The sequence below is a fragment of the Lissotriton helveticus genome, chromosome 8 (assembly GCF_964261635.1).
Source record: "Lissotriton helveticus chromosome 8, aLisHel1.1, whole genome shotgun sequence".
NCBI lineage: Eukaryota > Metazoa > Chordata > Amphibia > Caudata > Salamandridae > Lissotriton > Lissotriton helveticus.
Genome location: NC_136069.1, coordinates 330,868,374 through 330,896,104, shown reverse-complemented (window position 1 = coordinate 330,896,104; position 27,731 = coordinate 330,868,374). Strand labels below are relative to the sequence as shown.

The 27,731-nt window shown below is 42.5% G+C and overlaps 1 protein-coding gene across 2 annotated transcripts in view; it reads right to left on the bottom strand.

Annotated features, from left to right (window-relative positions):
- The window catches only part of NUP58 (nucleoporin 58), a 429,593-nt gene that overhangs the window by 93,368 nt on the left and 308,494 nt on the right, over positions 1 to 27,731 (bottom strand). For both annotated transcript variants that reach the window (XM_078657110.1, XM_078657109.1), the window contains exons 13-14: positions 19,977 to 20,178; positions 17,062 to 17,160 (exon numbers count right to left, since the gene is read on the bottom strand). In XM_078657110.1, the coding sequence (XP_078513236.1) occupies positions 17,062 to 17,160; positions 19,977 to 20,178 (301 nt within the window). The remainder of the gene's footprint in view (positions 1 to 17,061; positions 17,161 to 19,976; positions 20,179 to 27,731) is intronic.

Genomic DNA, 27,731 nt, shown 5'->3' with positions numbered 1-27,731 from the left:
AAAATTAATAAAACATAACACCTAGCACTGTATATTTATAAAGATTATTTTGCAAAAAGAAAGCATGCATGGTCATTAATGAATGGGTATACAAAATTGAGAGTCCAATCATATTTAGAAACTTCATGGTCTTTAAAGCAACATTTAAAAAAAATAAAATCTTGTTTTGGTATCTTCCCCGGCTTATGTCACGGAATGCCTTGGCTTCGATCAGTGGAATTAATGCTCTGTCGCTTATGCAAAACGGGAGAAGAGAATATTATTCATTTGCTCTGTATATGCCCAATACTTAAAGCTGAAAGAAAATCTATACTCAAAGCTGCATTTTAATTCCCGAGGAATATGGACTTGTAGACAAGCACCGATAAGATGTCTGCATTCAGATGATATAACACTGAACTCAGCTTTTGTAAAGTTTTTATTATTAATAAGCACGGAGATAGAACAGCAAAATCAAATTGAGATGTAATATAGGATGTATATAATATGTAAATTGTATTATGAAGTCGCAACTATTAAGTCAGCTATATTTAATAATAAGAATGACTTGTTTATTCATGTTTTTATTAATTTGTTAACTGGGCTTTTTATAGTAGGAATTATTGTTACTATATTGTAAGATTTTAATTAATCAAACAATAAAGAATTAAACTGAAATTGAAACTTGGGCCTTACATGCCAGAGCTCGTAGGTCCAGGGGGAAGATCTGTGCCAGGGACCTGTCCCACTCTTGAAAGCATGAGACAGCAAGCTGCTGATTAGGAAAAAGAGGCCAGTGGCTCCATCAGAACCTATTGGTAGGAGGGACTCTTTTATACTGAGGTCAGAGACCCCAAACCTGGTGCCACAAGGAGAGTGGTAGCGCCTCAGTAGTATAGAGAGTTCCTGCTCACATTGGCTCATTACATCCCCTCCTAGCTGGGCATCTTGGCAGGCCAAAACATGAAGTAGATTATTCACCCACTTTTACTGGCCAGGAATGTCCCTGAAGGTGTAGGAGATTTGCAACTCCTGTGCCATCTATCAAGCCAGAGGAAAGACAAGTGGCCACCCAGAGGACCCCTTAATTACCCTCCAGTAGTTGGGGTTCCCTTTGCAAGGGTAGGCATTGACATTGTCGGTCCCCTTGACCCTTCCACTGCATTAGGGAACAGATTCATACTGGTAGTAATGGATCATGCTACCAGGTACCCTGAAGAAATTCCCCTAAGGACTACCATTGCTCTTGTAGTGGCTAGGGCCCTCATTGATATCTTTACCAGGATGAGTTTTCCTACTGAGGTGGTGTCAGACAGAGGAACAGACTTCATGACGGGTTACCTAAAACACATGCGGCAGAATGTGGAGTGACTTATAAGTTCAGTATCCCATACCAACCACAAACCAATGGTCTTGTTGAGAGATTCAACAAGACCATGAAAGGTATGATTAATGGACTCCCTGAAAAGCTCAGGAGATTGGATGCTATGCATGCTTTTCGCCTACAGAGAAGTGCCACAGAAAGGAGTAGGGTTTTCCCGCTTTGAACTTCTGTTTGGTCAGCCTGTAAGGGGACCATTGTGTCTGGTGAAACAAGGCTTTGCAGAGACCTCTCAAAGAGCCTAAGCAGGACATAGTGGACGATGAGATTGGCCTCTGTTCTTTATTTGGGTACAGTACAGCGACTTATGAAACTAGTCCCCAGGAGTTAAGGTGAGTGTTAAGTAAGGTCCAAGGCAGCACCAGCAGAAGACCACCAGTGGCACTAGAGCGGCCAGTTGCAAAACCGCTTTGGGAGCTCAATTTTACTCTATGGGGATCGGGACCATCAGAGGGTGTTCAGGCATTATGATGCTCGGGACATAGGGACACCTGTGTGTATGATGTCTCGACCCAGGGGCGATGGGTGCAGGGGTCTGGTTTTCCTTATCGTATCAGTCGCAGTAGATGGGGCCTGCGTGCAGAGGCTGCAGGTGATGTTGGAAAGTTCCCTGGGGGCGAACCAAAGTACACTCAGTCTCTGGAGGGCTAGGGGACCACACTGACACAGTTGGCCCACTTCAACTAGGGCTTGGAGCAACAGGTGCAGTGGTGTCTTGAGGTGTGGGTTTCTGTGGTCACAAAGTCCTCTTAGAAGTCTTTGGGTGCCTGCAGGATGCATGGAAGCAGGTCTGCTACTTCTCTTGAGTTCTTGTCTCCTGGGTGAAGTGATGGCAGGGCTCCCAGGCTTTGGTGTCTCAGCTGCTGCAGGACAAGCCATCTTTTGGCACGTTCTTTGAAGGCAGCAGGCAGGCCGGCAGGGTTGGCCCAAAGTCAGTTGCTAGGTCTACAGTTCTTGCTCTTTGAAACGCTCTATGCACGTCTTCTTCTTTCAGATTGGCAGGATTTGTTTCTCTGGTGCAAGGGGCTCCCCATAATACTGAATTTAGGGGAGTTAGGGTGTTGTAGGGTAGTAACAATAGGCTACTTACCCTTGAGGCCACTACGCGCCATATATAACCACTTCCTGCGGGAAGTGGGCATAACCCTGTTCCAGAATTCCTACGTTTGTTATCACAAAGATGTCCAACTCTGAAAAATTGTGTCCACTTCAGTTAGCCCACCTTAGAGGTGGTACTAGCTTGGCAGCAGGCTCGCCTGCCTGACGGACTAATCTTCCAGTCTGTCCAGGTGCCAAAGTGCTCTGGACAAAGGGGTCAGCTTCCTCTCCTGTGAGGGAAGCCAGATTCACATTTCAAAGGCGGTGGCTTCTTTGAAGCTCCCCTGCCTAGGCATGCTAATCAGCAAGTCATCTTGAGGGAGGGGGTGTAACACCCTCTTCCCGTGCAGGCTTTGTTTCTGACCTCCTGAGAGCAGAGGCCCTCACCCCGGGAGGTCAGAAATTTCTCTCAGGTGGCAGGCTGGCAGAGACCAGTCACCCAAAACACCAAAGGCTGGTAGGTTTTAGGTTTTCAGGAGGCACCTCTAAGGTGCGCTCAACATGCATGTATTCACAAATCCACCACTGGAATCAGGTTAGGTTTGTGAATACGAGATGTTGGATACCAACCTTCCCTATTTTCAGTGAAGCCATAATGTAGCTGGGGAACTTGTTTTCACCAGTGTCCAGCACATGGGTTAAATGGCCTCCCTGATCACTTGTACTGGCAGAAATGGAACAGACCAGCACAGGGTCATACCTGCTCATGCAGATATATCCTTACATGTAATATAAGGCACTTTGCCAACCTGTTGTTGGTGTCATGATACAGAAATGTGTGTCATGTCTTAACTTTTGTTTGCACCAAAACATGCAGCCTGAGATGGCAGCCCTGCATGAGTTTGGTGAGTGGGACCCTTAGGGTGGCACAATTTGTGCTGCAGCCCTTGGGGACTTTCTTTAGTACCTCAGGCCCCAAGTACCAGGTGTGCCATTTACTAGGGACTTACAGGGAGTGTTAAAGGTATTGCCAATTGGGGACACAATTGTACAGTTTTCAGGAAAAAGATCTGGTACTGGCGACATGGTTAGCAGGCACCCAGTGTACTTCCAGTCGAAATCATATCATGTAAAAGGTCAAAAGTGAGGGTGACCATAGCAAAAAGAGGCACTTTCCTACAATTACGAAAGGTAAGTTTGATCTGCTGACAGACACTTGGCGAGCAGATTCACTGGCTTAACCAAGAGGCCACGTAAAAAAAAAAAAGAAATACACCTTCTCAAATTAACAAAATTCTAAATGACTACCTGTCCAACATTTGCCCCTTTTCCATTGATCAAATGTTGACAGTAATGCGTAAACGGTATGAGTGGAACACCAGACCAGGACTGGGCAGATGACCAAGAAAGGGCAAAGCTGCAGCTAGACCTCTGGTGGAATCGGCTCAAACCCCTCCTTTCCAACAAGCTAAAAATAACAGTTTGACATGCAATCTCAACATCTTTGTTCTTGAAACACTTGGTTACTAGATAGTGGAGTCTCTCCACTTAGAAGATGCAGAATTGTTGCTTTTCACATAAACCAAAGACAGTACATGCCCCACATCTTCTCCGGTTTCTTTTGACTTCAGTGTGACGGGGACAGACAAGACTGCCTTGAGCAGATCCCTGGAAATTCTACATGAGCAGATCCCTGGAAATTCTACATAGGCAGATGCATACAGGCAGTGGTGATCACACTGTATTCTGAATAGAGGGTAATTGATGCTGGCTGTTTGCTTTTTGAACTGCTAATACTGCACTGATTCAGACCAGCAGCGATGTACTCCTTCATACCAAAAAATGGACATGCAAGCTAAAGCACCACTTCTAACTTCTTAGACACAATTGCACAGACCCTGCTATAGTCCTTCTAGAATGTGGTGCTAAATACTGTTCATTTCTTCACGGCTAGAAACAAACCTGAAGGCTCTGCTGATGATTTGGCCTAATCTGCTGCATGGAAGCCCAAATACAAGGCACTGCACATACAAGTCCTCTCTAAACAGCACCACAGTCCATAACGCAACACAGTCTAAGTCATTCCGATCCAATGTGTCTCAAAACTTAGCAGAGAGTAAGGTATCGCACAAAGAAAAGAGTCACTAGAGTTCACTCGAATGATGTGAAAATACAAAATTCTTGACATTAAACACTGAATAATAACCTGCAAATATGTTCCACAATTCACCTAGATTATTGCATGCATTGCTTCCTAAAAATTTGTTAACTTGAATCTATTTGACTCAATCTATTTACCACCATATTCATCTTGACACTATTTCAAGGTACAAGGTCATCCTGGTCATCTAAGTGGGGAACCCATTTAGCTCTGGAAACAATTACAGTGAAGTTTTAAAAGAGAGACATATGTGGTGCACTATTAACAATTACCTGCTAATGTTCACACAAATATTTTTACGGAGGCCTTACAATTAAGTGTGGTTTTAAGATTAAATGTACATTTTCATTTTTAACTGCTCTTACTGAAATCCCTACCTGTTCTATATATGGCTTCCAAGACCATATTATTTGCTGCAGAGTAATCGGGTAAAAGTTTGGGAGATGTCACTTATTCAGATGTAATTGCATATGTTCATGCACAACTATATCCATGAGACTTTTGTTTGCTGGTTCATTTTAAGCGAAAAAAACAATAGGAGGGAGGTAGAGTACAGGGGTAGGATTCTTACTCCACGAGCACTGTTACATAAACAAAAGGAATCCTACTCACAGTGGAAAGGGAAAGGTGTCTACCACAGGTGTGGGGACACACAGTGTTTTGTAAAATACCCCACACACACCAACAGGCCCCTTGGTGTCATGCTTCATCATCGGGGTCTTCGCACCCCTCTAACGGGATGCGGCGTGCTGCAACCTACGACTACGCGGGAGAACTGAAGGTTGGACTATGTGTGGTGTGTGTGATGCAAGTGGTAGGGGTATTTAAATGTGAGTGGTGGGATATAGTGAAGGTTTAAAAAGTACCTGGTTTGTGGGTGTATAGGAAAAAACTTTATTCACAACCCCGGGCTGGTACTGTTAAAAGAAGTGCAGAGTGAGGTAGTTAACTGTCGTAACTATGGACAGTACCTCTGGTATGCGTCGACATGTTTCGGAGCATGTGCTCCTTCTTCAGGACGGGGGCACAACTTCCCCACCTTACTCACGTATCTCTATAATTTGTGTAAATAACCAAAAGTGCAGGACTATATACAGTGACTTAATACTAAATAAAGGCTATAATGTGCCTACAGCGGTTTGTGACCATGCATTTGCATGACCTACAAAGATGAAAAAAGAAAATTAATATGGTTACCCTCAATAGGGTGGCTCATACAGGTGCAGTCACCTGGAACACCACATGGCATATTGGCCCTGGAAAGGAAAAAGACAGACAAGACACACAACATAGATAACACACATAAAGCTGTTTGAAACATGTTGGTCATACTCATTGTAAAAAGATGTCTTGCTTCATGAGCATTCAAGGAGGTCTGGGGTTGATTGCTAATTTTGCAATCTAGAGGGACAAAGGATCGTTTTCAGTATTTTTTACTCACTTTTTGGATGGAAAATGGTGTTTCCGTTTACCCAATACTCACAGACTCGGGACAAGTTCGCCTCCGTGCTACCCCACACCCTTCATTTTAAGCTACAGACACCAACAAGCATCTTATGATAACTAATCATATTGAGGATTCAAGATCTTAATGCGGATAAAATGCGGAATTTTTAAGTCTGTATCCTACACATGTAATCCTCAATAAAGTACAGCTGAGCACCCCAAATAATGACTGAATAGTGGAAAACTGTAAGGACAATAAAAAAGCTATAACCAAACGGGTGTCCACGGGTCTAATAATAGAAAGAGACTACCTCAGTGACATCTAATACTAACAATATTCCTTGCAAGCATAAGAAATCATTAACATCCTTAAGATTTAAGGAAAACCCATCAGTCACCACTCGATACCGCCCTGATCATCATCTGGTACTCCTTATGATGTTACCATCGTGTGGCATGCAGGATGCTATAGTGGACGTGATGACAGTGTCCTACATCAGCTAATGTCACAATGGATGTACCTCCAGATGTATTGCTGGTGGAGAGGAGTGATGGGAAAGAAAATTGCAGTGCACAAAAAGAAATTACAAAAGAGTGATTTAAAAATGGGTAGATGAGAGAGACTATCTTTAATTATTTCACTCAAATGTCCAAGATTAAAAACAGAGCAACATAAGGCAGACCCTGGAGAAGTGTGGCTCAATGGTTAGAGCGGCAGACCCTGATGCAGAGGTCCGGCCTGGGACCAAGGTTCAATTCCCGCCTCGGTGGGTCTTGGGCTCAATTTCCTCGGACCTGTTAATTCTCGCCTCGGTGCCTATTCTAATCATGGGTCCCACTCTGCAACTCTGGGCAATAGCTTGTTTAATCTCCACAACGGCCGCAACAGCGCTGGGATACCTGGCTTCACCTTGGGGGTGCCCAGGAGTGGACATTTCACAGGGAAAAACCAGGAAGGGTTCCACAGCGGTATGCGTTACAGCGCCAGGACACCCATGGGTATTAGTGCGCTTTACAAGTACAAATTACAATTACATTAACAAATATCTGCCCAAGTAAATGTTGTTAGGTCGACATGTTTCAGCAATAATAATGGACCTCTTTGTCCTTGCCTTCCTCAGGACCTTGTGAAATTTGATTGCTACTGCAATGTGTGTCTAACACAAAAATGTAAATAAAATGAAAACATATCACCTGAATTTTGAAGGTGTACATCAGTATCCTTCTGCTTGTGGGTTGTTAGACCACAATTTTATCCGGCTACCAAGCCGACTGGGCTCCCCCGTCTGCTTGGTACCCGGCCAGAAGTACCGACAGAGAGAGCGGTGCTTCCTCTCCCTGAGCCGCAGCCAGGTGAGGTGGGCCTGATCCTCCTGCAAAATAGTGGTAGGACATCTAGCCTATTTGATAATATTCATGCAGTCTGGCGGTAGATTAAGATAGACAAACTAAGACTTCAGGAGCCAGATCGCTAGATTGAGTTGACTGGGGTCTGGATGTCTTATTTCTCCATGGCTCTGTGCGAGAAAATTGGGGTAAGACATAGTTTTTTGGTGAGCAACTCCTAAGAGTTCCAATTTGGTTGTGAACCAAGGTTGACGTGCCCATGTGGGAGCAACTAGGATTAGTGTCAGGGACGCTTGGTTGAGTGTCCGAACCACTAATGGAATGAGTGTGAGAGGCGGAAAAGCCTAAGAAATTATCCCTGACCAATTCATCCATAGTGCATTGCCTTTGGACAACGGGTGTGGATACCTTAACACGAAGTTTGGGCATTTTGCGTTTTTGGTATGTGGCGAACAGATCTATGTGAGGTACTCCCCAACATTGAAAGTATGGAATGAGGACATGAGGGTGGAGTTCCCATTCATGTATTTGCGGTCTCTGCCTGCTGGGGAGATCTGCAATCTGGTTGTTGACTCCTAAGAGGTGTTCCGCTAGGAGATAAAGTTTGTGGTGAATGGCCCACCTCCAGATGTCTTGGGCTAAGTGAGACAGTTGGAGAGAGTGTCCCTCCCCTGTTTTTGTATGTAATATATGGCTGTCATGTTGTCTGTACAAATTAGGACAGCTTTGCCCTCTAGGTGAGTTTTTAACGCCTTGAGTGCTAGGAATATTCCAAGTAGGTCTAGATGATTGATGTGGAGCAACTTCTGTTGTTGGCTCCACAAGCCTTGCACTGTGTGCTGTTGTAGATGAGCTCCCCAGCCAGTGAGGGACGTGTCCGCTGTCAGTACTATGTGTGGAACCAGGTCTATGAACGGCCGCCCTTTTGATACATTGTGTGTGTTCCACCACTGCAGAGAGCGAGGAGTACGGCCGCTTACCAACACTAGATCGGTCAACAGACCTTGTGACTGGTTCCAATGACTGGCTAAGCATTCTTGAAGTGGGCGCATGTGCAGTCTGGCATGGGTAACGATCATGATGCAGGATGACATCATTCCGAGTAGCTGCATGCAAGTTCGAGCTGGAATCCAATGGTTGGATTGAAAGCGGAGAACTAAAGCCTGAATATTTCAAATACTGGCTGAGCTGAGAAAAGCGAGAGTTTTTTGAGTATCTATTGTGGCTCTTAGGTAGTCCTTTGTATTGGTTGGTTGGAGATGTGACTTTGTTATGTTATGTTATTCAAGATTTATTAAGCGCACGGGCACCCAGAGGTTTCATGGCGCTGAAGGAGAGAAAGGTGGACTACAGTAACCTAATCGTGCGCTTGCTTGAATAACCAGGTCTTCAGTGCACCCCTGAATTCCAAAAGATTAGTACATCTCCGGAGTGACAAGGGAAAAGAGTTCCAAACCTTTGGGGCTAAATGAGCGAATCGGCATACGCCAAGGCGTTTCTTTTTAAAGGAAGGCAGAGTGAGAAGGGACAGGTGGGCAGAGCGAAGATTGCGAGTCGGTTCATGTTTGTTTATGAGATTGTTAATAAACTTAGGGCTTTTTCCATGGAGAGCCTTAAAGGCCAAGCAGCCTATCTTGAAAGTTACCCGTTGGGCTATAGGTAACCAATGAAGAGTGGCCAACAAAGGTTTTGCTGAACTCCTACCGTTGCTTTTAAAAATTAGTCTAGCCACCTGATTTTGTACGATTTGCAGGCGTTTAGACAGAACCAGGGGGAGGCCTAAATAGATGGAATTGGAAAAATCTAATCGGGAGAGAACCAAGGCAATGACCACCTGGATGAGGGCAGAGTGTGTAAGTAAATGGGACATTTTCTTAATCTTCCGTAACTGGAAGAAACTCGACGAAATCACCATTCCCACCTGACCTTTCAGAGAGAGGTCGGAGTTAATGGTGACTCCGAGGCTTTTCACCGAAAGAGAAGGGGATGGAGGAGATCCCATGGATAACGGCCAGAAGTGAGGGCCCCAGCTGATGGAGCTTTTACCAGGGAGTGGACTGGAAGAAACTCGAGGAAATCACCATTCCCACCTGACCTTTCAGAGAGGTTAGAGTTAATGGTGACTCCGAGGCTTTTCACCGAAAGAGAAGGGGATGGAGGAGATCCCATGGATGACGGCCAGAAGTGAGGGCCCCAGCTGATGGAGCTTTTACCCGAGAGTACCAGCTCGGTCTTTCCTGGGTTAAGTTTTAGGTGGTTCAGCTCCATCCACCCTTGGATGTGCAAAATAGTGGCCTGAAATTCCACAACAGAATCTGTTGAATTTAGAGGAAAAATAAGTTGCAGGTCGTCCGCATAGTTGTACATTGTAACCTTCCTATTTTTTAATGAGTGTAATAAAGGTTTGAGGTACAGGTTAAACAAAAGGGGGGACAATGAGGAGTCCTGCGGAACGCCGCATGTGGTAGACAATTTGGGCGCTATGAAGTTATCAAGCTTGACTGCCTGGGATCGGTCGTTCAGAAAGGACTTAACCCAGCCGGGCAGTGCCTCGAAGGCCGGCTTGTTTGACACAGTCTAATAAGATGGTGTGGTCCACCGTGTCGAACGCTGCCGACAAGTCTAGGAGCACCAAGGCTTGATGTATGCCCTTATCGGCATTAGACCTCATTGTGTCCAAGACAGCAAGGATCACCGCCTCAGTGGAGTGCGCTTGGCACTTTGGCACGTTGATTGTGAACTCTAGTTGATGCAGTAACCAAATTGTCCTGAAAGTGTGCTGCAGACATTGCTGGTACGTGTTGACTTTGATGAGCCAGTCATCGAAGTACAGGAAGACGTGGATGATTTGTCTCCTTAGGTGAGCAGCTACTACCGCCTGACACTTTGGGAAGACTCTGGGAGCGGTGGTGACACCGAATGGGAGTATCCTGAACTGATGGTGTTGACCCGCTTCCACAAACCTGAGGAATTTGCGATGAGCAGGGTGAACTGGTATATGAAAGTAGGGGTCTTTTAGATCTACAGTAGATAGAAACTTGCCCTTCTGTAGTAGAGTAAGTACCTGTTGAAGTGTCACCATGAGGAAATGGCCTGACTGAATGTACCGGTTGAGTTCTGTGAGATCTAAAATTGGTCTGAGAGAACAGTCTTTTTGGGGAATTAGGAAATAAAAGGAGTATACTCCCGACCCATGATGTTGGGGTGGCACAGGCTCTATAGCCCCTTTTAGAAGTAAAGACTGAACCTCTTGTTTGAGGAGGTATAGATAGCCTGGTGATAGTTTGTGAGGCTTTGGTGGAATATTTGGAGGCGTGTTGATAAATTCCAGGCAGTAACCAGAACGTATAATTTGGAGTACCCAATTGTCTGTTGTTATTGATTGCCAGATTGGTAGAAAATCTGACAGTCTTCCCCCGACAGGTGTTGAGTGGTCGGGGGGGAAGTGAAGGCAAGTCACTGCTTTGTGTTGGCGGGGGAGGTGCGTGTGCTTGAACCCCTGCCTCTGCCCTTACCGTTGTTACCCCTGTCACCGCCCCTGAAATAACCCCTAGATGAAGAGGGTTGGTATTGCCCTTCTAGGTGGAGGTGGCTTCTGATGAGGTATTCTTGGAACCCCCTCAGTTAAAGGAGCGTTGAAAGGAAGCACGACCCTGTGTGGACTGAAGGGCTCCCATAGATCTGGCTACCTCAGTATCTTTCTTCATTTTCTCAAGTGAAGAATCTACGACTGGGCCAAATAGTTGTTCCTTGACTAATGGGGTATTTAAAATGGAGGTTTAAACCTCAGGTTTAAAACCAGATAGACAGCAGGCATGCCTCCTTAATAGGATACTAGTGTTTATAGCTCTAACAGCAGTCTCTGCAGCATCTACAGAGCATCTTATTTGACTGTTAGCAATATGTTGCCCTTAATGAACCAGATCTTGTGCTTTTGATTTGTGTTCCGGGGGTAAATATTGGATCAGTTGTTCCATTTCCTTCCAGTACGCACAGTGGTATCGCGCTAACAGTGCCTGAGTGTTGGAGACGTGCCAGAAATTGGCTGCTTGAGAAGCTTCCCTTTTTCCAAAAGCGTCAATTAAGTTTTGATTCCTTATCAGGAGGTGGAGCCTCTCCTGTTGTCTGGGAGTTGGCTCTTTCTCTTGCATTGGACACAACCAGGGAGTCTAGTGGCAACTGTCCCCTTATATGGGACAATTGCCACTAGACTTCCTGGGGGTGCGATGGTGCTGGCTTGTAGTTCGTCCACTCTAGGGGTAAGAATATGAGCTCTGTCTGGGTCATTAAAAATTTCACCTACATGCCTGACCATCCCTTTAGCGTGGGTAGTGTATGTGATGACTTCTGTGTGGTACTGAGGGTTTCAAAGAAGAAATCCTCTTCTAATGACTCCTCATGTAGCTGCACCCCATGGTAGTTGGCAGCTCTACCCAGTTACTTAATGTAGCGTACACTATCGTCTGGAGGAGAGGGTTTGGTAGGGTACAGGTCGGATCATTGCCAGCGGGAGAATTGGTGTTATAATCGTCCCATGGGTCTTGTAATGGCTGATCATCATCCCTATCCTGATCATCATCCTGGTTGTCAGGTGTATGTGGTGGTGAATGTTCAGGTGAAATTGGTTGAAGCGGAAGGGAAGGTGGTGAAAAAGGAAGAATAGGTGGAGGAGGAGGAGGAGGAGGGGAAGGGTTGGTTCCAACAGATCTTTTCTTTAAAGGGATGTGATATTCCTCTTCTGCATCAGCCCTTTTTAGAGTCAATTTAGTGGTCATATAGCCAGTCTGTGGATGGATGTACGAAAGCGGTTATTTGAGATCCGTTTTTTCAATTGGGGCATCGAAACTGGGCTTTTTTGTTGTTTTCTGCACTCTAGTATGTTTTGGCGCCGAAATTTTCAGTGCCGGAGTCGAAACAGTTAATGTCTTCGGATCTGAAGATTTTTTCGGGGCTGGATGGTGGGGGGCGGTGCCGGACTTGTGTTGCGACCCCGAAGGTCTGGGCTCCAAACGCGTTTGGAGGGAGTCATTTCAGAGCCGGAAGGATTTTTGGTAGGCTTCAGTGCAGAGCCAGAGGGCGGGGCATCAGAAGCGTGATCTCGGTGCCGATAGGGGCCCGAGGTTGCGGGTTGTACCGGAGCCTTCTTTTTTTAATTGAAATTGTTTCTTGGGATGAGGGGGAGCTGCATTCGGGGTACGTTGACCATGTTGGATGTCCTCCTCTTGGTCGGATTTGAATTCGGAGATGGCGACTGGCTCCTCCTGCTCCTCTGTTCTCATGGCCTCACCGGCCTCTTCGTCCGAATGTTGACTGAAGATGTCCGAATGGAGCTTGTGTGCTGGCTCTGCATGTTGCAACATCGATCCAGACAGTCGTGAAGTGTTTTCTTGGAGAGGAAAGCCGGGCACGCGTTGTAGTCTTGTTCTCTGGGTTCTGGGGACATACCCAGATTACACAGTGCGCGGATATTTCGTGTGACACCGAGGGCAGATTTGAAGGGAGTGCGTTCCATCGACTGCAGATCGACCAGACGGCCTTCCACAAACTTTCTGTTCAAAAGATTACTTTAAGTAATTATGATACGCTATAGGAAGGGAGATGCGATCAAACACAATACCGTCAAGGGTGAGTATCTTGCACACTGAGGGAAACCGAAGGAACGGTTACGAAACAGAGCGCCACAATAGATGTCCGATGGCGGAAAAAAACAATCTAACAAAAGAGTCCATGCCCAGGATGACTGCGCTCAAGACCCCACAGACAGTATTCTGCCCAGACGCCAGCCCCTCTCACACCCATCTGCAGCCACAATAAAACCCCTTAAATTTCACATTGATGTCCTATGATCGCCCAGCAGGAGGTCTATTTCACTACTATCTCCCTGGTTGGAATTGGACCAGTGGGTGCACCAGATCGTCGCCCAAGGTTATTCTCTACCCCATTCAATTATCAAGGAGAGAGAGAGAGGACTAGGTAGCTAGTCCATATCCCCAGGTTTATTATATGTAATCAAACCTTGGTTTGGAGAGGGAATACGCCTCCCACACGTATAGCACCTTAGCGCGCGTGCTTCATATTTTTTGATCACATACTCACTTAAAGTATAGATCGCACCTTCACATACTTAATGGTCCTGAGGAAAGCCAGTTTTAAAGAACGGCCTGGCTGAAACATGTAGACCACACCCCGGATGTTGGAATTCCTAATATACTTATGCCTACACCAGGCCATTTTGATGTACTTAAGGAGACTATCCTTACCACCAATTGGGTGTCGTCCTGTCCCAGATGATAGATGGTAAAGAAAAGGTTATTGGTTTCGCCTTGCGCTCGCTGAAGAGCGCTATTCAGTTATTGAGCGCGAGGTGTTAGCTTGCTCGTGGGCCATCAACCATTTCAGGTATTAGTTGTGGGGTTTGCCATTTCTGGTCCGAACTGACCACAAGCCCCTGGTACACGTTTGTGATCAAAAGATGGATTGAGGGACTCTGGGAGTATAACATTACAATGGAGTACCTGCCCGGTCTCAGAAATATCCAGGCAGAAAAAACGTACCAAACTCCTCTGAATGTGCTGTGTCTTGGGTGAGGGTATGTGCGCTCAACAGAGTAGAATGGGAAGCCGGTGCTGAATGTGATAACTCCAGGGAACCATTAATGAAGCTTGTTGTTAATGGGTGGTCTGCTCTTTCTGTTGCTCCTAGTGTAGCCAAATCTTTTTGGAATGTTCGTGATGAACTAAACATTGTTGAGGGAGAACTTTGCAGAGGAGACAGATTAGTTCCTCCTCGCCCCCGGAGAGAGAAAATGATCAATCTGGCACACGAGGGCCATCTGGGACGCAGTTTGACCAAGGTAAGAGTCAGGGAATCCTACGGGTGGCCAGAGGTTGACAAACATGTTGAGGAGGCTGTCAAGGATTGCACCATTTGTGCCTCCAATGACCGGTCCAGGAAAGTCTGCACATTACCGCTATCTCCTGTGGCTCTTCCTGAATGACCCTGGTCCAAACTTGCCAATGACATTGTTGGACCTTTTGAAATGTTGACTCCCACGGAAAGATTTGTTGTTGTCCTGGCTGACTTCACTTCCAAATGGATATCCGCTTGCTGCATGAGTTCCGTTATTTCTAAAGACATTCTTGGAGCTTGCAGATGCCTTCTAGCAAAGTGTCTATTTATTGGTGGGCAAGGTCAGCGCAGGTGCCCATCAACACATCTGTTATTGCCTCATTGAAAGTTAACATGGGCTCTTGTGAATGTGCCGGGTCCAAAATCTTTGTTAACAGGCCAGTCTTGACGTCCGGTGTGGGCAGATTAAGGGTCTCTGCTGGCCCACGTATCGACACACATGATGATGCCACTTTAGTGGCCATAGCCGGATTAGGGGAAGTCAATGGAGCATCTGGTGATGTATCGAGCCCACTAGCATCTTGCAAAATAAACTGGGCTCATTCAGCATCAAAAAGATACTCCTCTTAGGATAAATCCTGCTTGGATTGAGCATAAACCATGGTAGATGGTGCACTGGACTCGAAATCTGAATGATCAGATCCACATTCAGCATCATTGGTAGAAGTGCTGCTAAGTGAGCCATCAGCTTTGAACAGTTTAATCGCCCCATAAGGCGTGATGCCAAAGATGGATCCAAAGGCATCACCTCACCCAAAGCAGACGTGGTTAACAGCCTTAAAGAGAGGCCCAGAGGCCCAGTTAGAGTCAAGGAAGGATAAGTCAGTGATTCTGCACGCCGGACACCCCCTCAGATTGGTGGGGCCTGAGGACGTAACAGATCGATCCGGAACCGCACCAAAGATAAAGTCCATTGCTTTTTTCAGCTACTGGAGCTGATCTAGTTTCACAACCTGATCCAAAGGAATGGAAACAATGCCGTAGTCAGCTCAGCAAATGGGGAGCAGCTCAGTTTCGAGGTGCTAGATGAGTCTCATACCCCTGAATGGCTTGACTCATACCCCCTAATGGCTTGACTCAGGAAAACCATATTTAGATTTAGAGGAAGTCCAATCTCTCCAAAGGGCTCGAGAAGGAGAGCAAGTCCTCGCTCTTGAACTTGACAAGGACTGCCACGTCATAGTCATCGACCAAGAACAGGTCTTTGACCTCATCTTCACAGCGCAAGCTTGCTTCATGGTCATGGAAGGCCTTCTTGTTTATCTAGAAACACAACAAACATGACTTAGAGTTTTGGCCAACACCAAGAAACCACAAAGAGACATTGTGTGGATCCGTAACAGACATGTCTTGGTTACATGTCATACACAGCTTAAACCCTGATGCTTAGGTGACTTCAAAGAAATGTTGCCAAAACTGTTGAATGACAGTTGAAGCGCGTACCTGCTTTGGTTGGGGCGAAAAGAAAGGAACTGACACTAGAGACTAACCAGAGATTCTTCACCTGCCCTCCCACTCCCCATTTTGTGGAGTGGTCTCAATCTACAGGTAATAAGATTCCAATACTGAAAGTCTGCACACAGTTTTAATGATGGTTTCTTAAAGCTTCATATCTGTTGGCATGGATGGAGAACAGAAAAACTGACACCAGAGCGAACCAGTGGCGTACATATACTGGTCTCGATGACACGTTCTGCATGAGACAGAGCAGCATGAGGTGGCACGATATCACACAACGCCACATGTAGTCGCTGAGGGGAAATGCTAAGCAAAAGCTTCCGATCCAGTCTCACACCTGGAGGTACTTAAAAGGTGAGGAATCTGCAGTTAAACGTCTCTAGCAAAAAGTAGTATGTTTATGTCTTTATATTTTTATGGAAATCAATACTGGGTAGCACTCATGGGTGACCAGCAGGTGAGGTGACAATCTGCATAGCAAGGGGATGAGTGTTGCAAGGATGAATTTCAATGTACATAAAGAAGGTTTAGGGGTGTGAAAACCGGTGTGCAATGTAAAACAACTTGAAGTACACATACCGTACTACAGATGTGTAGAAGGCCTCTGAAATGTGAATGAGAGGATGAATAAGTTGGACTGCTGCATTCAACACAAGCACACACAGACCGGTACAAACGCTGCAAACGCATGAAAAGAACTGTCATTATTTCCAAACTGATGTTTTTTCACTGATCTAGTCTTGACAAGCACAGTGTTCATTACTGAACTTCACGGGGGAAAAGCTAAATAAGGAAATACCAGGTCTAAATGCCAAAACAAACAGGATGTCTGACCAATTATTCAGCATAAACAGACCCATTTGCCCTGACTCATCCCAACGATTGAAAATGTTAATAACTACAATTTGTTTGTTCTAAGACAAAATAAGTTTGGACCAGTGGACAAAGGAATTTGTAATTTCTAGGCAATTAAAACATTTTTGCAGCTTGTCCTTTTTCTACAGATGAAACTATACTCTAAGCTACCACTATGAACCACAGTAATATTTGAATTTACAAAACAATGGTCGAATCGGTCAGCAAGGCTGTGGATATTGCCATTTTCATAACCCATGCTTAAATGTGCCTACTGAAAGAACTAATCTTGACCCACACATGCTAAATGCTCTCACATGCAGAAATTACATAATTGTACAACAATTGTTCACCTATTTCAAATCAGGCATTAAAACCAAACACTTTTCTGCTTTAGAAGCAGGACGCAAAAAGTCCAATGACCTTAATTTTACAGCATTTCAAACGTTTAATAATCAAGAGGAATAGAGGAAAAGTTAAAGAGTACCTCCGAGGCTTGAAGAACCTAAGCCACTCGATTGCAAGCCAGTGCCAATACCTGAGCCGAATGGTGCTCCAAAACTACCTCCCAGAGATGGTTGTGGCCCTAATATAAAAAAAAAAAAAACACGGAAATAAAATAACTTTCCTTACTCCGTTGAAATATTTTACAACCTTCATTAATTTATTAAAATAGATATTACACAAACAATTGTCATCAATGATCAATGCTATTTAAATACCAATACATTACACTTCAAAATATCTCCAAAAGAGTGTCATGTACTTCTAGATAACTAGAAAAATTGCCAACAAAACCAAAAAGTGCCATTTAATCAAGGCCAACTATTGCAAATGGACCGGTCACTTATAAGTGTATGCATGAACCAATCAAAATTAAGATATTCTACGCCCTAAAATATGTTCCACAGCATAAGACCTCTCCAATACACCGTCTCGCAAATTACAGAACTGATAAACCAGAACTAATGATACCAACAGGATAAGTGAGAACAGTCTGTGTCAGACACCTATAAACGAAAGGGAGTAATTGTACGTTCAAGAAACTTGTTGCTAACATCTGAAGCAAAAGGTAAGAGCTTGAAAAAGAATGACAAACTGGGAAGGATATCATATAACAAACTATTTCAACCAATTTTGTACAAATATTTATAAGGAGGCAGTTAAGATAAAAAAACAGGACAATATTTTCATTTAATCAATTTATTGTTCATTTTTAAGCAAATCAAGATACAGAAACTTCACAATTCAAACTTATTCACACAAAGCATTAACTGGGTTATGATTGATAAACTCCGCTGAATTATACCATTCAGTAAGGCAAGATGTTCAAAGCACCTTATAAGAGATTTGCAAATTACAAGGCTCTGTGCCAAAATGGTAACAAAAAAAATGTATTCTGCTACTACTTTTCAAGAGATCCCCACCCCGCAGATTCACACCAAAAATGTGCCACTGTTAAAAACAATTAGCCAAAAGGATTAAATACATTTGGGTTGTTTCATCCAACATATTTAAGAAATCCCAAATTTGACTGGTTTAAGCATAAGTTAAAAATAAAATATCTACAAATCTGTATCTTTAGAAATAATTTAAGAAATCATGATCTTACAGTTTTCACAGTACAGTTCTTGCTCTTTAAAACAGTGATAAGTGCATTAAAATTATTATGAAGGGATCATAAGTTAAAAAAATATAATTTATTTAATACTTCTGCAAAGAGAATTCAAAGCCCTTTAGTGACCACTCCTGAATGAGGTGTGTAAACAAGATGTAGTGTTAAAATAAATTTAAACCTTTGACAACAGCAACAAAAAGTATGACGCTACATTCTTCACCCCAAATAACGGGGCATTCTACCAATGTGGGTATGTAATATAAAAGCTTTTTCTACAACAAGTCAGCATTTTAATTTTAATGTTCAACATTAACACCTTTAAACGTGTTGGGTAATAATTGTTAAAACTAGTAAAACAATATTTCAATAATTGCTTCTAGGTAAAATGGAAATGCCTAAACAGGTCACATTGGCAATGGAGACAACAGTGGCATACATAAACCTCTTCTAAACAGTGTGTCAGCTATCAAACTCAAATTGTATTCAATAGATTATCATAGCCGAAAATGAGTTTTCAACTGAATAAAAAATATTTTTTATGTTTTGGGAGCAATGCTCTTTGCCAACAGACTAGAAATATACTATCTAAAAGAGTTTGTTATAATTGTCTCATGCTAAGTATTTAGCAGGCACCTTGACACCAGAGGCCCATATGAATTCATTTTGAAGCCCGAGCATAAAATAGCTTTAACAATCTTTATGACACTGTTGAATACTTTTAGTTTGTCTAAGAGGGATCATTAGAAGAGCAAAACATCTCCTTATTAGATATTTATCACAAAGGACCTAGACTCCGTTTAGTTTATTAGCTGTAGCAATTCTAGAGGTAACATTCTGTGTTGCGTAACATTTGTTTAATACAAGAGTAATTGGCACAAATAAGGTCACTTAACACTACGAAGATTAGTAGTGTCATGAGATGTGACGAGAAGTAGGATTGTTCTTCTTCACTGCTAAGATACCATGTTGATCAGATAGAAGACAACTGTGCATGGTATTATTCAGGAGTTTACCAACTTCAGGCCTTTATTTGATTATATATACATAATTTAGGAGTTTATTTTCCTTCACACCATGAATACAACAGTTAAGGAGTCTTAAATGGCACAAACAAAACAAATTGAGTCTACTCTAATACAACTGATTTTACACATTCCTGGTTTATGCTTTGCACGAATACTTGGATGTCAACCTACATTTGAAATAAATAAAATATTGATGGTGCCCCTTAGTCTTTATAGACATAACAGCAAATGGTTCGGTCAAACTGAATGGTTATATCCCCTAAGCGTGTAAACATCATACAGTCATTACAGTGTGAGAACTCTGTTTCTTTCCATAACATTAAAAGTATCCAAGAGATCTGCAAAAGCACTGTATGACATTTTTATAACATTTGATATTTGTAAACTAGTTTGCTTCTTGAAGTCAAGTGTTCATACTCATCTGACATTTTAAAAAAGAGATCTGTACAATCAGAAAGGGTTGTTAAAATGCTATATTATGCATAGTCTGAGATGCACTTTCATAATGAAGGCTCACATTCCAAGGGCCATTTACAGCAATACAGTAAATATTACCAATACAAGATAATTTGCAAGATTAAATACCAGTCTATAATTATTGCTAATCTACCCTGCATTTTCTACATGTCAATCTACATGTCATTTTACTAACTTAGTTGAGATCTAGTTTGTGATTGGTCGGTCAACACAAAAGACAACTAGGCCCAAACTTGCATACATATTGTGAAGGATTAAGCTATAACTTGAATGCATTCAGACCTGTAGCAGGCTGTTGCTGCTGAGTAAGAGTTGCAGCCATGGCAACAGCGGCTGCATTTGGTATGTTGCTGAAAGGGGTGGGTCCAGTTGTAATACGTGGGGCACTCTGCCACTTCTTAGCTTCTGCTCGTCTAGCCTCAAAAACATCGGTGGCATCGCCTAAAACTATTTTCCTGTAGCCAAGATATTGTTCTTTGAGCATCTGTGGAAAGAGAGAACACTTCTTTAATTATCTGCTCCACTGCTTTATGCAGTTTGACTTGTGAGGTACAGTAAAAACACCTTTGCATACAGAGATCTTAATTTTCACTTAGAGAACCAAAGTCACTTGAAAAGAACAGCAACGTAACTGTACACTCAAGGCACACCCCACAAATGTGAAAAATACAGTTTGCAAAACAGATTTTTGTCAAGACCGTAGCTGGTTAAAGGTTCAGGATGTATGTGAGGAGAACTCACTTTGAGAAAGTTATGCAAATAAATTGCTTAAAAAAAGTACGTAAAATCTTTTTGTTCAATTAATAAAATAATTACAAAATCATATAAACCTGCTTAAATTTTTTTTTTTTTTTAAAGGAAATCTATATACTTGGCATAGTTCTTGGAGATTAACATGGTAAATTAATTATTAGTTAAATTGTCACTACAAAAGGTCATGTCTCAAAAAACTGATACTGCCGCTAAGACATTATAAAGCCGAAATGTACCAATAAAAAACTACTTGTGCGGTTTACAGCACCTAGGGATTATAACAAGCAAAAAAAAAAAACATGCTTGCAAAAACTACTTAACCTCTTCCATGTTCATGACAGCTCCTGGCCGTCATGAGTCACAGTGGGTGTGTGCTCATGACGGCCGCGATCCGTCGTGACCAGGCCCGCGTTTGGAATGTCTAGCACTGCGGTGGAATAACTGCCGCAGTGAAGAGGCTAGAAAGAATACAACACTTGTGCAAGAAAGCTGTAAAAGTCAAATCCTAAATTCATGCTTGACAGGAACTAAGTTGCACTTTCATTAATTGAATTTACGTGTTGACCATAACAACATACATATAAAGCTTGCATAGGCTTTTGATTTTAAAGGAGTCTAAAACCAGGCCTTTCCAATTGATTCACTGCACAGTACATATGAGGCTTACTTAAGATTTTTGTGATTTTAATATGTGCAAAAAAAGGCCTTGCCACACAATTCACTGAGTGTGGCCTATTACCATAATGAACAAGCTCCTTGACTGGCCACTCCATATATTTGTTCAGTCGGCAGATGAATTTGTGGTCTGTAACTTGCAGGCACTCTACTAAAGCGGATTCAATTCTTCAGAGACTCAACCTGAGAAAACAAGGGTGTAAAATGTTTCTGTGCAGATTAGGCACATAAGGACATGCGCATAGGACGTGCTCCAGTGACTTGTTATAATGGCCACATCCTATGCAACATTTGCAGTCTGGTGTCATTAACAGACTTTCACCATATTTCAGTGATGCAAGTGGAACCATGAGGAATCTCAACTTCATTATCTTAATTCTATTTGCATGCTTCAACCTTAATTTCATACATTACTGGACAACTGGTGAGAAGGCTGGTAAGAGGAAGTAAGAGCCTATGTGACAAATTATAAAAACTCCTTTATGTTTTTGGAGTAGGAAGTCACTACTGCAGCTTTTCTGGCTACGATTTTAAAGGCACAGTGTTGAATTTCACTTGCCATTCTGCCATTAGATCCTATTATGGGAGCATCCCACACAGAATAGAGATCTTATTCAAAGTGTTTGAATTGGCATGGTCACTTAATTCGTTCCAAAAGATATTCCTTATGTTCTCAGCTTCGGAGATCTTCAGCTTGTAACAATACTTCAGAAACAAGAAGCTTACTACTGAGTACTACCACATTGCAATCTTAATTGAGTGGTGGGAGTGGTCTAAGGAAGACCAAAGACTACACAAACCGTTGAAGAGAAGATATTATCCAATACAGAGTTTGGCTTTGCCGCATATGTTGGTGAACCTTACCTGAGTGCAGTAATGAATTTCATTGTGAAAAGATCCAAAGAACTCGGCAAATTTAGATTATGCAGACTGTGGTACAAATTCTGCAAATTGAGTTGTATATACTCTGCCTAATCTGGCAGTGCTGCTAATTGGATTTCATGGCTTAGTTTATCATCCCACACATAAAAAGAAATGGGAGAAATGCTTGTAATAAGATTAACAACTGACAATTACTCAGGTAGCATTCCAACCTATCGTTCATTTGCTCATCATGCCATGGTTTCGCCCTGACTGGGGATCTTCAGTTGGGCGCAGCTTCGTTCCAGTAGCACAGTGAGCACAAGGCCCACGTCTCTGCAAACTCCTGCCAGTTAGGGAGGCGCATAACACACAAAAGTTGATAGAAGTAACCGGTCTTGATTTGCTGCTGTTATGGTTTAAGAAGGCCCTGGCATAGCAGTTTGGGCTGGACTGTTCCTATTAGAGTAGGGTTAAGAATGACTGGCATATGGCATGTTGCAAACACAGGAGGCATGGTAGACAAAAGAATGATGGTTTGGAAAGCTACTGTGTGCGATTTCCAATGATTAGGTAAATTGCAAGTATTCCTCCCATCACCTTTTGTGTGTTTTATGTACTGCTCAAAGTGGCAAGGGTATGCGAAACGTGGGTCCTGTGCTCACTGTGCCACTGAAACGAAGATACACCCGACTGAAGAGTCACAATCAGGGCAAAACCAGTCTTGGGTTGACTGTGTTGCGGTTCAGTGAGGTCCTAGCAAGGCAGTTTGGGCCGGACTGTTCATACTGGAGCAGGAATAAGACAGATTTGGATATGGCAAGGCCCAAACTGAGGTGGCATGGTGGGCAAAGGAATAATATACTGGAATGGTACCCAGAGTCCTTGCCAGTGGTTCGACAAATTCAAATTATTGCTCCCATCGTTTGCGTTTTAGTTTCTCATCCTGCAACACACTTGAATACTAGTTTGCTTTGCACTGATCAAACTTTACTCCACCAATCATATATGCATGTTTACCTATAGGTTACCAAACCCTATTATCGTATCTTGGTTTTTTCCCTTCTTCAAGTTCAGCATAAGACCATTTTCATTATTAGATCAGTGGAGACTTGTCAGGGCTCTTTGTAAGTAAGTTGATGTGCAGTCCAGCAACACAGTGTTGCCTTCATATTGGAGAGTACGAATGTGTATAAAGCTCAATTTGGGTGAGAATATTCTTACTTTCCTCAAAGTAGGACCAAATCAGTTGTGTAAAGAATAAATAGGGGGCAAAAGCATGAATCTATGCATCAAACCCTAATTTGTGTAGGTTTTTCCAGTCACTGTCACACCTGAACCAGTCTTCATTCACACCTATGTCTCAGTATGGAGCATTCCAATTGCTCTAAAGAAGAGTGTTTGAATTCCCTAGGATGATAGTTTTTCCACACTGCGCGGCTTTTTTTAGCCTGTCGAAAGCTACACTATAGTCCAGAAAATGGGCGTCTGTAGCTGTTCCTCCTTTAAAGGTGTTTTGGACCATTAAGTTGATCACTAGAATATTATTCAAAGACTCAGAACACTTTAAAAGAGAAGAAAAGGGTCTGCTGCAGTGGTACGATTGGTTTGTTAACAGCAGTCTAAGTTACTCTACTAGGATTCAGACAATTATTTTAGCTTCACTGACGAGCAGAGCGATTGTTCCAAAGCTCTTTGAATCACCTACAGAGCCCTTTTTATGGATGGGGTATAATATTGAGCCCCTCCAGGACACTGGCATTGTGGTGCTCTTCATTATACCAATGAAAAGTTGACAAAGTGTTTTCTTGTAGCTTTCAATGCTTGTTTTAAAAAAAGAAACTGGTACACCGTTTAGACTAGGTGCACTGGTGCATTTCAATGGAGTTTATGCCTTTAAATTCACGCCCTCTTTAATCCTCCAAAGTGAGATACGAACCTATGGGTAACAAACTACACCCTCTTTGGAATCAAGACTCAAAGATTTTATAAATTAAGAGGTATCTGGCCTTCAAGTAGTCCTCATGAAATCTGAATAGTAAATCAATCCAACCTTGTGACAAAAAAAACTTAAACTTTGGCATTTTTTCTGCTAAAGAAAAACAAAAAAACAGCCAACATTCAGAAGTCTTGCGTACATAAAGGAAGAGAACCCAGTGATTAAGTACATAATGGAAAATAACTTGGAAGCAAACATTTCTTCTAAGAGTTTCAAGTCTCACATTGCTTGAGAGGAAATAACATCCACTTCTACTTACAAACCAGCTTTAGTTTTGTAAAGCTTGAGGGCACTGGCTACTGCAGAGGACTATGGATTCTGCCATCATATATCAATTGGATAATGGGATTGAGGTTGCAAAATTGTCTTGGGGATTTAAAAAAAATCCTAACTTGTTTTTACTTTTCAATTATTCAATCACAATTTTATAGTAGAGTTTTAGACCATTGTCCTGTTGCATGACCTACTTTCAACTACGTTTTACCCCCAAAGTATCATGCATGACGGATGGTTTGAAGATCTTTTGGTGAAACAGTGTTTAGCTTTTGCAAAGCATTTCCCTGTGCAGTCAATTTGGTCTCGTCTGTTCAGAGGACATGGTGCCAAAAGACGCAAGGTTGATTCAGATGCTGTTTTGCAAACCTGTAAAGACCGGTAATGCCAGAAACCGGTCCTCGGAAGCTTGTTTCCGGTCCAGGGAAGGCATGGCTTGGCAGTTCGGGCTGGACTGTTCCCATGAGGCACAGGGTCAGACTGATTTGCATATAGCCATGTCTGAACTGGGGTGGCAGAGTGGGCTAAAGAACGGTGATGGATTAAATCCAGATCTTTTGACTGAGTGTGAGTATTTGATTGGTTCATATGCCTAGTCCATCACCACCCCCTTTTGTACCATTTTGCAAACCTTAGCCATGCAGTAATTCTCTTTTCAAAGAGAAGGGTTTTCTTGTAGCTACCCTTTCATGAAAGCTGCTCACAATCATTCTTTTCCTAATGGCAGACTCATGAATTTCATTCAACATTTACTATATTGAAATAGGCGTTTAGTTCCTATCATGTGATCTGATCTTCAGATACATTTGCTTGGATATGCAACGCTGTATGTAGACCCACAATCATCTTGAACTTTTTGCCATTGGTAAATAATCTTTTTGTTACTGTGAAATGATGGACTTTGAAATTGCTATATAATTTGTTGCAAACTGATCAGAAGCAAGGATTCTTTCTCCTCGCTTGTCACAGATCTCTTTTGATTAAGGCATGCTGAGTTACCAGAAACAAATGCTCCAGAACAAAACGAAAATTATATGGCCCGATATGTAAGTGGTAGAGCTTTATCACTATCAAGTAATCATTTCCATTCGTTTAGAAGTATTCCTATTGAAACGGACTTTTTCACCTACACAGAGGGACTAAAGGTACCATTTTTAACAAGGCAATTGGATGTTGGCTAATTTTTTTGTTCAATAAATAACAAAAATCGGAACGTGTCACAGCAAGTTAGGTTTACCTACTGTTAGGGGTTGGGGAGGACGTGATAAAGGGCATATGTCTTAATAAGTATAGCCATAGAAGTGTAAGTAGTTGTACTTTCTCTTTCACATTATCGTACATGATTCACTTTAATTGTCAGCATGAACCTTTTTTTTGCTCCCCATGCTTTTGTAGAACCTCTGCTTTGCTGAAATTTCAGGTGTGTATGGTAAGGAAACTAGTTAATTGAAATGCACCCCTTTTCTTTTTCACAAGGAACACATTCTTTTTCCAAGAAAGGCTTTCCCTTCCTGCCCCCCCCCCACACCTCCGATAAGGGGAACTGCTGGGGCAAATTCACAAACTTTCTGAAGCAGTTACATCTGAATCATTCAGGCATAAGTTTCCCAGTATAGATTAGTGTGGAAAAATATTTCTAAAATTTGGGAATAGCCCTAGTTATGACTGAACCTGTGCACCATATCAGCATTGTAATTCTCGTTTCACTCCTTTGACAACATCCTGGTGATGCCTACCTTCTACTCATGTAGCTGAAACTAACTCAGAAGTTATTTAGCAGTGTTCAAACGTCTATGGCCTCTATATACAGCATGAGGCAGTATGTTCTAGAACTTTAGGTAAAAAGAATTTTAATGTATAGATGTTGTGAGTGCATAAGAGAGTACATTTTATTGTATATAGTTAGTTAAAACTGTTACAATTTTTTGTGCTAAAATCTTCCAATTGGCATTTAAAAGGTAAAAAGATACACAGGCAATCTATATAGTCATATTAAAAAAGGAAATTGAAGTTATCTTAGGCTCTAACAGTTGATTTTAAACATTAGATCTCATACACTATTTTTCGGTTTTCTGTATTAAGAAGCGAACTTTCTGCAAAAATCTAGTGGCCCTGCATGCTACCAGTAACAGTAGCTGTTCAATGCTAACATGACTGCTGGACGACATGCTCGAATTTGAAATGTACGCAATGCATGTAATAGATAAAAACGTCTCAGATTGTTCAATGATGGGCAAATGCACAGTAAATGGGTCAGAGTCTCTTCTGCTTGGCCGCAGAGTCTGCAGCGTGATGTTGACCATGTTTGTTACCAAACTTGAACCTGATCTTTTGAGATAAAAGCTCCCATCCGGGTTCGAAGTAGCAGTTGTTGGATCGCGGTTGAGATGTGGTTAACTAGATATGGTTGAGGAGAGAATCTCTCGTACGTAGCTAACACGGTCCTACCAAGATTTTTCTTTTCTAATGCGGCTTTATCCGTAATCCAGGCTTTTTGTTTTGCTGCATTATTGGCTATTTGTTTTAAAAGCTGCAAAGGTATAATTAGTATTCCATGCTTCGTGCATTTTGATGTTTGTCAATGCTTCTTCTAGGACTGTATTCCAGGCGTTTTTTCCTTTTGTTTGTTTCTTTATTTCGAACCAACAATGCTCCAACAGTGAATCCTCTTGTGCTGTTTTAGTTTCCAACACATTTTTAGTATTGCTGCTGGTCTTACTGGGTGTTGGTTTGATAACCCAAATTCCAGGCGTACTTGAGCTTGTGATACAAACTTCGGGATCTGAAAGATGTATTTAAATAACTCTGATTGTTGAAGATTCAGGAAGTTTGCGTCTTGTCCTCTGAATAGTTCCGAGCCGTACGTGAGGGTTGGGAGAAATTTGGCTGGGATTACTTTTAGCAAGTATGAATTGGCTGGACATTTAAATTTAAAAAAAAGAAAATATATGGCGAAGCATAGTTTGTTAGTCTGGGATTTTCTATACAGTAAGTGATCTTTCAGAGACAACCTTGGGTCTACCACTACTCATAGGTACTTGTAGGTTACACTTTGCTCTATGGTGTTTCCTGCTAGCGTGCCATTTAATTTTTTGGCGCCCTGTATATGGTGAAAAACAGATGACTTTCTTTTTTTTTGCGATTGATGAGCAAACCATGCTCCATGGTGTATTCGTGCAACCTTGTGATGGAAGGCTGTAGACCCATTGGATTCTTGCTGCATAGGACGATGTCATCTGCATACTGCATGCTACTTATTTTGCAGTGGGCTAGCTTCGGGGGATCACTTTGAATTTCCAATATCCTCTTGTCCAGGTCTGCAGTGAAAATGTTAGTAAGGGTGGTGGGCAGTACACATCCCTGCTTTAGGCCAATGTTTTGGAATCTTTGCTGTTGTCTTTTCGCCATTCCCTAATTTTATCTTGACCCAGGTGGATGTGTATAGGTTGATGATGGCCTGCAGTAACCTTGGTGGA